At 40.6% G+C, this 11,293-nt stretch overlaps 1 protein-coding gene across 1 annotated transcript; it reads right to left on the bottom strand.

The window, feature by feature from the left end:
* Window positions 1-648: 648 nt before the first annotated feature.
* On the bottom strand, window positions 649-10,045 carry TMED2 (transmembrane p24 trafficking protein 2). The gene is made up of 4 exons (XM_004276664.4): window positions 9,760-10,045; window positions 8,131-8,323; window positions 5,226-5,333; window positions 649-2,180 (listed from the first exon to the last, which is right to left on the bottom strand). The coding sequence occupies exons 1-4, from the start codon at window positions 9,937-9,939 to the stop codon at window positions 2,056-2,058; spliced, it is 606 nt and encodes a 201-aa protein (XP_004276712.1). The 5' UTR covers window positions 9,940-10,045; the 3' UTR covers window positions 649-2,055.
* Window positions 10,046-11,293: the final 1,248 nt, after the last annotated feature.

Raw genomic sequence — 11,293 nt, 5'->3', positions numbered from 1 at the left:
GAAAGCAAAGACAGAAGGAAAACGCATAGCTGCATTTTCATTTTGGGGTCTACTTACTAATTTTCTGATCTGGGGACCCTTTCCAAGCCTGCTTATTTCCATAATGAGGATTATAATAGCACCCAAGGTAATAGATGTTTTGAGAAATAAATGAGGCAGACCATGTAAAGCGCTTTAGCGTCAGGCCAGAACATTACACAGTGCTGGATAAACCATAGTTTCTTTTATTACTAGCAGGCCCTTAGTGTAATAGAGGAAGAGGAAACATTTCTAAAGGCAGAGATCTAGATTCTGGTCCCATCAATCACTCTTCATCTGGGAGCATTGGGCAAATCATTTGATCCCTTTTAAAGTTATTTCCCACATCCACAAACCAGGTGGTTGAGTGAAAATAACTCAAACTTTTTTTCCAATGAAAAAAATACTTAAGATGTTAATAACACTAACCCATCAAAGGAATCACACGGGGAAACCTAAAATTGGGTTCCTATTCACTATCCTCAAGTTTACAGACATAAAAAGTAACATATTTATAACAGGCATCATTACTCAGAAAACATGACATGTCTCATTTCAAATATGATTAGCAAGTTGGTATTTAACAAATGTGAATTAATCGTTAATATATAAAACACAGAATACCAAGACTGTTTTTAAAAAGAATTGTTTATTTACTGGACCTGGGGCAGATTAGATACACAACCAATTTTAAATGTACATCTTTTAACTCAATTTTGAAGTGTTTTCACACACACACGCACACAAATTGGCATGCAACAGTTGTCCTAAGGTAAAACACAGTCACCTTAAACTGTTGCAAGTATTTTCACCCAAGGTTGAAAAATTGTTTATCCTGAACATGAAAACCTGTAACAAATTTAAATTAATTATATAAAACTCGTTACTTGTAGTTTTCCCCTTGCAAAGATCCAAAACAAATGTACAAGTAATCAATATACATCAGTCACAACATAATCCTGGATCATCCCCACACCAAAACTAGATGCTCCTTTAATTTTAAACCCATCATCAGAGGCCAAGAGAAAGTCATTTCGTTTTATACAAAATTCACATGTGCCAAAAAAAGAAAGACCCAAGAAAAACAAAAACAAACACCCTAGTACTGACAGTAATGCTCAGTACACTAATTAAACAGTGGCCAAAATGCCACTGATCAAAAATAAAATAGTGGCTGTATATCACTGCAAAGAAATCCAAAAGGCTTTTAACCCTTTGGCTTCACAAATCCAGATTTTTCCAATTATGTGAATGCATACCTCCTCCGTGCCAAGAGTAGAGAAAGTGGATGTGCCAGCATAGAAAGAAAAAGAACCACCGTTCGCTGCAACACCCAGAGAATTGGCTTTAATAGAGACTTCTTACAAGGTTAGGCAGAAACCAAAAAATGGTTATTAGCTGCTTGTGTCAATTTTAAGTGGAGGTGATTGAGTTCTAAGCAAAGTAAAACTTTAAAGGGGAAAAAGGTTGTTGGTTTAAGTCTTATCTTTAAAGCAAAAACAAGACAGACAAAGTATAAAAGTACCAACCTGGTAGCATCCTCTAGTCATAGAGCTCTGCCATTAGGCTGGATAGAACATGTCAAGATTCAGATTGTTGTTTCTGATAAGGACTCAACAACAAAATGAACCTTTAATGACTTGAACTGCAGGATAAGGGATCCCAAGAATGCAGTCATTTTTAGTAAAGTACTATCAGTAAAGTACTATCCTGAACAAACTGCATTTTACTATGAAAACAAAAGGAAAGAAGATATAATAAGGACTATACACCTAATTCCACTTACAGTGTTTGAGTTCTGGAAGGACCTGTATATGGAGAAAGAACTGAAATATGAAATCATGCCAATCACATGTCAAATTTTCACTGTAACTTTCCTAAAAAAGTGTTTTCCCCCAATATCTATTAATCACAAAGAAACAGAAGCTGTGAATGTACAGTTTAGAAAATAAAAACATAGAAACTAATGACATTATTATGACCAAGATGTCTGGTAAACAGTGAATTATGAGTTTCAGATCATCAGGAAAAGGCTTTTTAAACAACCCTCCGGACTTCAAAAAATCTCTTCAGGTAGTAGATCTGTCCCAATGTCATGGCAACTAGAACAAGAGCTTCAAAGAAGGACCAAAGGACCACTCTGCTGTTTGTGTTGTCATTGACTGTTGAGGACAAACAAACAAACAAAATTTAACAAAAAGAAAGAAAGAAAGAAAAAAAACAGCATAGGCATCATAAATTATCCCCTATTCTTAACTCCATGTGAGAGTAATACTTCACACAACACTCACAATACTCTAAATACCTCTGTCTTTTGTCCCCAAGCAACTTAACGAACTTAGAAGCAGAGAACTTTAGATCTAGATGAGACCTTAAAGATTCATGGAGTTCAGTCAAGCCCAATCTGATTATGCATGAGAAAAGAGAGGACAAGTGACCTGCCTAAGGTCACAGTCTAGGGTTAAAACCCAATCCAACACATTAGAAAGTCCCTGCATTACAATCCTTTTCGCTGAATCAGAAAACTGACTTAAAAACAAAAATCAAGAGATTATTTCAAGATCACAGAGTTAACCAAAAAGCACTACCTACCAAGTCAAAATGTGTCAGTCTAAGTGCCTTTCTCTTTAAGCATTTATCCAATAAATATTTACTGAGCTCTATGTACAGTACTTAGCATCTGCTCTAGATGGTGAGGTTTCTCAGTTTCATGGACCAGTACTGGCAGCTACTACTAGACAAACCTGTACTAGTCTCATGATTTACCCCATTTTTAAGCTAAGAATTTGATCATCAAAGGAACAGCTGTGACTATATTATTTTATTCCACTCAATTTATATCATTCTTTCAACTTCCTGATCAAATTCCTTAACTTTTTAAAAGCACTGGGTAGTTTCTGATTTTTCTGCAAATGGCCAATACTAAAAACAATAATAATGAGCAATACAGTAATATAGATGAAAAACTGTCCTATTTTTAGATGTATGTATACCATTTATTAAAAGATAAACTAGAATTGCAATAAATACTGGACTGATGATCACTCAAAAAGAAGTGAAAAGCAATTAAATGTTTCCAGAAAGATAACTTGTAGTTATTCAAAACAGTGGGTTTTTTTCCAGACTAAAAACAGACACATGCCCAAGAACATTAACTAGAACTCTAAAAACCACCAACACTTACATTTTAGTGCTAATTCCATGGCATGAAGTTTATTTCTGCTGCAAACTTAGTAACCAATTTCTAGCATAACTGAATGACTAGCATCTTAAAATTTTTGTCTAAAAGGGGAATGGCTGAGTAAACACTTCAAAATATTAAGCAACCACATAAAAAGAAGTATTTATCTCTCCATTCACTTATAGAAAAATGCATCTTTAAGCTTAAATAGAACACACTGAAGCATACTAACATAGGAAAGTAACCATCTAGGAAAATGTGTGTAAATAAGACGCTGTTCTCTTGCCATTCACACATTAGCCTGATCTAAAAGCAACACAGAGCTATTACAATACCGTAGTGTAAAAAAAAGTCTCATTAGAGCCATCTCTGAGAAGCCAGTGTTATAGGAAGATGTACAAATAACAAACAACATTGTGGGAACTATTTGATTTGTGAAATTAAACTGAATGTCCAAAATTCTATTTTGTTTGTGAAACAAATACAAGAGTATCTCCGTTCAAATTAACGACGAGAGAATAAGGTTGGATGTCCCCATAGACTGGAAGACTGGTGCTTCCTCTGGCTGCTGTGTTCCCAAGAACCTCCTATTTCCTTAAAGCCACCTGGCCTGAACTACTTAAACTACAAAGCAGTGAAAACTCTGAGTCCTCACACTTTGTTCACTGCCCTTCTCATCCCAGAATGGGCTGGCCCCCACCTGGGAGCAAAATAACCAACAGGTAAGGGAGAGAAGGTAGGGATTCCAGAGGGTGAGGAGATCAAGAGTGCAGGCAAGGAGAAGGAATCATGGTGGAAGAGGCAAGAGAGTATGCATAAAAGCCTTGGTCCATCTCAGGCCCCATTCCATCCCAAAAGAGGGAGAACAGAGGCACTTCTCCAGTCTGTTACATTTACTCATTATTCTCCCAAGGACAGGTGAAGTCTGCACTCTAGGTCTTAAAGGGGCCTTTCCATCAGCAGCAAGAATAGATGTAAGAGGGTGGGAAGAACAGAAATCACATCTTGAAGAAGTTCAACCTGTTCTTATCTATTTGAGTCGCTCTTCTCTCCACTCCCTACCCCAACTTCAAAGCAAAGATTCCAGACATAAGCCACTTTACATTTACAGACGAGCTTGCTCCAGTGAGGTCTATCCCCAAGGACAACATGGAGGATGAAGATACTGAATGGGTGTGGACCTGGATCTAAAATATGGTCATCTGGTCTGTGGGTCAATATGGTACCTCTTAATTTTAAATGCAAAACCAACATAATTAACGCTACATCCTGGGCTAAAACAGGCTCTTGCAACCTAAGATGGGATTCCAATTATCAATGTTTCTGAAGACTAATACATTCTCAATTCCCAGTTTACAAACTTGGGAGCCCAAACTGATCTTCACCTGGTGAGTACCTCTATTCATGGTTTAATGCTTTCTATTTTAACTAGACTAAACATTAGGTTTTAGAAAAACAGCTAAGCCTCAGCATATAACATTTACCACACTGGCACAAAAGTTTCAGATGTGTGATTTAAAACCAATGCAATACCACAGGGAACTCTGTTCAATGTTATGTGGCAGCCTGGATGGGAGGGGAGTCTGGGGGAGAATGGATACATGTATATGTATGGCTGAGTCGCTTTGCCGTGCACCTGACACTATCACAACTTTGTTAATCGGCTATACTCCAATATAAAATAAAAAGTTAAAAAAAAAAAAGCAATATCCATTTTTCAGTGTTTTTCCCTTCTGCTTTACGAAAACCATTAGCTTACTCCCTAGCTGACCATACATTTTTTTAAACTCTTAAGGTTTGGTTCAGAATGAATGCCCCAATAATAAACTAGTCTAGTACAAAGTTCTACAAAGAAACATGTATACTCAAAAAATATCTTTGCATAGATGTTTTTTTAAGTCAATATTTTAGTATGTTTATGTTTGCAAAATTTCCAAATGAGGAAAATACAAGCAAGCTCTTGGGTAATACACCATCACCAATTCACGGCCCCCAGACACAGCCCCCAGTCAAATCATTAACTTACTTGCTCTGTGTATTCTCTCCCGAACTTCCATGTATTCCTGTTCATGCTTTACAGCTGTCATTGCCACTGCGAGCTCATTAATCATTTCTTCTAGCTTGTTCTGGTGAGCTACAAATGGATTTGAAAACAGATTAGCTCATACTTGGCAATCTCTTTCTGAAAAGCAGTTAAAAAAAAAAAAAAAAAAAAAAAAAAAACAAAAAATTCCTCCAGAGAAGGCATACAAAAGAAGCTATTTTCTTTTAACTTTTTAAAATTTATTTATTTTATTTTATTTTTGGCTGCGTTGGGTCTTTGTTGCTGCGCGCGGGCTTTCTCTAGTTGCGGCGAACGGGGGCTACTCTTCGTTGCGGTGCACGGGCTTCTCATTGTGGTGGCCTCTCCTGTTGCGGAGCACGGGCTCTAGGTGCGCAGGCCTCAGCAGTCGTGACACACGGACTCAGTAGTTGTGGCTCGCAGGCTCTACAGCACAGGCTCAGTAGTTGTGGCGCACGGGCTTAACTGCTCCACGGCATGTGGGATCTTCCCAGATCAGGGCTCAAACCCGTGTCTCCTCCATTGGCAGGCAGATTCTTAACCACTGTGCCACCAAGGAAGCCCCAAAAGAAGCTATTTTTAAGAAATGGCTCAGACATCATTTTGGACCACTGATGACAATTTAATTCTCAATGCATTTTTTCAAGTTCATTCCCAGTAGAGAAACCCTTTTCAGAGTAGGAAACATACTACACAACGTTTACTAACTAAAGGACTACAACCCTAAGAAATGTCTTCCTAGGAATTCCTAACTTAAGTTCACTAAACTCACTGCTAACCATAGTGGAGAAAATAAAAAGACTGGCGGGGGGGGTGGGGAGGAGGAGCCACAAAACATAAAATAAACAAAACCCTAATAATAATCCTATAAATAATGATATTTAAACTAAATCAAAATCTACTCTTAAAAAATCATATAACTCTAATGTTAATTTAGGAGTAGTATCAAAACTGACTTTTAATCTTTATGAAGCTGAGCAGAGAAAAACATGAAGATGCTCTGAGGAAAATCCACACCAACTCAACATTCTTCTATTATAGTCAAAGCAATAATTTCACTACAGTGGGAAACAGCAGGCACTGCAAGTGAAGAAACAAGCTCTCAGCCACGCAAGGTTTAAAAGCAGGTATTCTCTTTAGCAAGGTAAACTAACAGTTCTGAAAAATAAGTGTATGCTTCTACGTAATGCTGTATTATGACAATGAACAAACAGGTATGAAAAAAATATACCACAAGGGAAGACTGCATCGGAGGGGTTTCTTCAGGACTGCCCAAGATTGGGCCTCATCTTGAATTCCAAGATAATTCCACAGATAATCCTACATTTCTTAAGAGAAACCAAGAGCCTCTACCATTTTAAGGTAGTTGGGCTGGAATCACAAATGATCCCTCACTAGCTTCATGTGAAAAGCCCAGGCACTAGGTGGAACCTTTAGAGAAGGGTTTCTCAGGAGAAGCACTATGGACATTCTGTACCACATAATTCTTTGTGGTGGGAAGCTGTCCAATGCATTGTACAACCACCAACCCAGCCATGAGAATCAAAAATGTTTCCAGATACTGCCGAATGTCCCCTGGGGGGCAAAAATCATCCTAACCTGAGAACCACTGCTTTAGAGGAAAGCTTGATTTTATAGCTGCCATTCACTGATATTAACAAGCAAAAGCGAGAATTTTAAATATCGTGTTAAAAGATTTAAGAAGAGTATTCACATTCATCAGCCAACATTTTCTGACTATTTAGAAAGGACTAATTTCCAGAAAATGAACAAAGTCAAAGCCCTTCAAAACTCCTAATTCTCCTTGAGAATTAGCCAAGTCCTGAACTGCAAATGACCCTGGAAAGCAAGCACAGAAATTTCTTAGTAGTATGATTCTCTAAATTATAGATTTCAACACCTAAAAACAGTTCACCTTCTTTATGTAAATACTCTACTAAGTGCTCACTATCTAGGGCAAATGATATCACATTAATACTATGAAGTACTATTAAAACTACTACTACTACTACTACTACTAGTTTCCAAAAATCCTGAAATGTACTGTGCCCAAAAAAAAAAAAAATCCTTACATGCTGGTTCCTGGTAAGCAATTTATCCAGAAGAATCAATTTAGGGTTCACTGCTGGTCAGTTGAGGAATAAAAATTAATCCAACTGCAACATATGTCTGACAAAGCTTTTGTCACCTTATCTAGACATGGCTCCTAGAACTGCATTTCACATCTAACCAAGTTTCAAATGACCTAACCTGTATCTCCTGTAACCAAATAGAAAACCACCAAAAAACCACTCTAAAACTCTAAATTAGCTGTAGGGTTTTTTTTTTAACTAAGAGAAAAAACACTCTCATGCTAACAAACTGAGGTTAGAAAGAAGGAAAGCAGAAATTAGACAGTAGCCAACAAAAATATGCAGAAAGACAGGATGCTGTCAAAAATCAATCCACATACCATCCCAGGTCTCTCCACCACCTGAAGAAAAGTGTAAGATATAAACACACACATACAAAAAGTTTAGCTAAACTAGTCATGTATACAAATGAGCAACTAAAAATGTATATACCAGAATAAGCAAATTAACAGAACAACCTAAGACACATGTAACCTACATGCTTATAAGAGCACAAGTGACTAAGCTGCCTGAAATAGCAATTGTAAAGAAGTAAAATATAAACATGAACCTCCAATAACAACTTCTTGTTAATTAGAAGATTTCGATAAATAAAAAGTATATTTCACAAAAGGTTTTTGGTCATAAACACAGTCAGAGAACCTAAAATATCAAACACTCCACTCAGGTGGATAAAATGTACAGAATTAATATTAACTCTTAGAATGTGTTATCAATCTTCTGAATGTTCATCTCACCTTCTGTTTCCATGTCTTGTCCTTTGGGGGCCTCCCCAATATCAATGGTGAACATCACTATCTTTGGAGTCATGGTGGACATCCTATTGCTAAAACAAAACTTATATGTTCCATCCATGTGAGCAGCAAATGTGTATTTCCCACTGGACTCCCGGTCTCCTTTATAAATTCCTTTATTATCAGGCCCTGTAATCTGGAAGCAGGAGAGAAACACGTGAGATAGCTCAAAAGATTTAAAATCGTAAGTGATGTCTGTTGGCAATAGAACATTCTCTAAGAAAATGTAACCTGCCGTTGGCTCCACTTCAGTTACTGACAGTAACCTCTTTGGGCTGCAGTTCTCCCATTTAAGAAACAAGGCTCTCCGAACACCTTTCAACTCTACATTTGTCTATGTGACAACATTTGTCTTATTTGTCCAACTTAAACGTAAACCCCTCAGAAACACACCGTACACTTGTCTTCAAGTGGCCCAACACCACCAACAAACAGGCAAATATGTAGCTGTTAATATCAAAACCAGAAAAAAAGAAATCTCTTTAAAACTAAGAATTTTGAGCAAGCTACACATCCAGGTTTTCCTGATTGATCTGCCGGTAAAGGAATCTGCTTCATCTGAGATGCCTAAAGGCCTAAGGGAAAGGACTAGGTTGGAAATTGGGAGCCCCATGTTCTCACCCCAGTGTGTTACCCCACTGTTAGGCCTTGCTCAAGTCAGTCCCTCTTATGAAGCCCGTGCCACCTGTAAAACGTGCAGACTGAAAAAGCTGATGTCTTAAGATCTTAGCTAATTTTAACAGTCATTCCTTCCGTCATCTCCTTATTTCTGGACTTCACTTGTTTTGTGCGATTTATGTCCCACTCAGTTGATGGTCACTGTCAGATGGAAAATCCTTAGACCCAATTAATCATACTAATAGTTGAATTTAAATAGTAATTACATCTGGTTTCCTAAAAAGAAAGTCAGAAGCGAGTCATTCCCTGAACTTAAAAATAGACACAGGAGAAATTTTAGGGACTGCTAGTTTCTTAAAATAATTTTCCGTTTTCTCCAGATACTACGCTGCAGTCACTTCTAAACTGCATGACCCAACTCCACTCTCCTAGTCATGAGATGGCTAAACGAGGTATCCGGAGGTTTGTGTAAGAACGAGTTAACTCGGGTGAAAAAATAAAGGCAAACACAACGTGAACGTCTGCCTAGCACTCCTCCATAGCTTCCGATTTACTTTTTCAGAAGTTTCCATGCCACGTCTCAACTTTAATTTACGCTATGAAGGGAAGCATCGAGACCTGCCACTAGCTAAACGCGACTGTGAAACGCCTCCTGGGCCCGGAGCTGACACGCGGCGCCTGGTCGACAAAGCTCGGCGAGAGGTTCCAAGGGGAACACGCCGTTCAAGCTGAGAATCCAAAGCAACCACGCAACGGCTCCGTATCCCGAGCGGAGCCCGGAATCCGGGCGGGCGCGGGGAAAGGGACCGTTAGGGGGTCGCCGGGTGGCGGCTCGGGCCCCTCCCAGAACTCGGACAGCGGCCTCCGTGTCCCGCTCCCCCCGCGGGCCCCGGGTGCCGACAACCCCCGAGCGGCCGCGCGACCCCGCCTCGGCCGCGGGCAACGCGCCCGCACCTCCACGTCGATGTCCAGGAAGCCGCCCTCGGCCACCTCGAAGATGAGGCCCATCTTGGTGCCCGAGGTGACCCGCTCGAAGAAGCACTCCTCGGCATGCGCGTCGATGCTGACGAAGTAGCCCGAGGCCGTGGCCAGGAGGGCGGCCAGGAGCACCAGCAGCTCAGCGAGCGTCACCATGGTGGGGCTGGGGCCGAAGCCAGGACCGGGACTGCGGCCTCCAGAGCCGCCGTCACCGCTGCCACCGCTGTCGTCTCAGCCGCCGCCACCTCAGTTCCGCCCCTTCCGGCTGCGCCACCCGAGGGGGCTGATGCGGGCGCCGTGGATTGGTGGGCGCCAGTTGCTGCCACGTAACGGACGCACGGCGGCCGCCGAGGGACAAGGCGGCTCTGCGCTGCCCGAGCCTGGACGGTGGCTCCGAAGGACCAGAAACCATCGTCCGTATCCCTATCCCCGTTCGCGTACAGCCTAAGTTTCCGTGAAGCACACTAGAAAGCGGTAGTATCAAGAAACCTCTTCCGCCCCATGCACGACCTTCTTAGGATTATCCACAAAGACGGCGAAAGATTTGGAGGCAGCAATAGAAGTGGAAGGAGGAATGGGGCTGAAGCCAAGGACTTGAGATTTTATGTTAGCCTCCCCTCACCTCGCAACAACCGACTGGGGAAGGATGGGGACGGGTATAGACTGGGAAGGGGCACGAGGAAACCTACTGCGATGTTGGAAATGTTTTATATCGCCACCTAAATGATGGGTACATGATTGTTTACGTACGCTTTTTTTAAAACTCAGGAAGCTGTATACTTAAGAGTAATGCTCCGTATTTTACTGTATGTATATAATACAACTACAAAAAAAAAAAAAAAAAACTTTACCTTGTCTACATCCTCCAAAATTAGAAGTCTCTCACCTCCCCAAAGTCTTGCTGACACCCCACACCCCTTTAGCTCTTGCCAGCTACTAAGACAATTTTTTTCCAGTCTTTGCCTCCTGGCATACTCCTACTCATCCCTCAAAACCCAACTCAGATGGCCTCTCCAGACCTCCTTCTGCCAAATACTAGACCCCTTCCTCTGTGTTTACAAGGCAGATTTGTGCCTACTGAGTTATCGTTATTTACCAGTCTGTGTCACTCATGAGGCACTAGTCCTGGCATGTCTGTACTATGCTCTTAGGCTGTAGCATAGGGCCACAAAAAACCTCACTCATGACATGTTAGCTGACATATCAAGTTCACTGAACTGGCCTGAAGATGAGATATGGATTGTTACTCCAGTGTTGCACATAGCTGTGTGACCTTAATTATGTTCCATCACCTCTCTGAACCTTAATTTCCCTATCTATAAAAAATGTGCCACCACATTCTTTGCTTATCTGGTAAAGTTATCATGAGGATCCGGTGACGCTATGTACATAAATGTGCTGTGCAAGTTTGAGGGATTATTTCTTCAAAGGCTATCAGGCAATAGGGGGCAGTAGTGGCCCAGTATCCAGTTTCCCACTCAGGTGTCAAGAAACAGGTGCAGCTTGGGTG

The sequence above is a fragment of the Orcinus orca genome, chromosome 15 (genome assembly GCF_937001465.1).
Source record: "Orcinus orca chromosome 15, mOrcOrc1.1, whole genome shotgun sequence".
Classification (NCBI taxonomy): Eukaryota; Metazoa; Chordata; class Mammalia; order Artiodactyla; family Delphinidae; genus Orcinus; species Orcinus orca.
This window is presented reverse-complemented; position numbering and strand designations above follow the sequence as displayed.

Coding starts and splice junctions, on each gene's coding strand:
- TMED2 (XM_004276664.4), bottom strand. CDS start 9,939: ATGGTGACGCTCGCTGAGCTGCTGGTGCTCCTGGCCGCCCTCCTGGCC. Junction 5,334..8,130: donor ACAAGACATGGAAACAGAAG/GTGAGATGAACA, acceptor ATCCATTTGTAG/CTCACCAGAACAAGCTAGAA. Junction 2,181..5,225: donor GGAGAGAATACACAGAGCAA/GTAAGTTAATGA, acceptor TGTCCTCAACAG/TCAATGACAACACAAACAGC.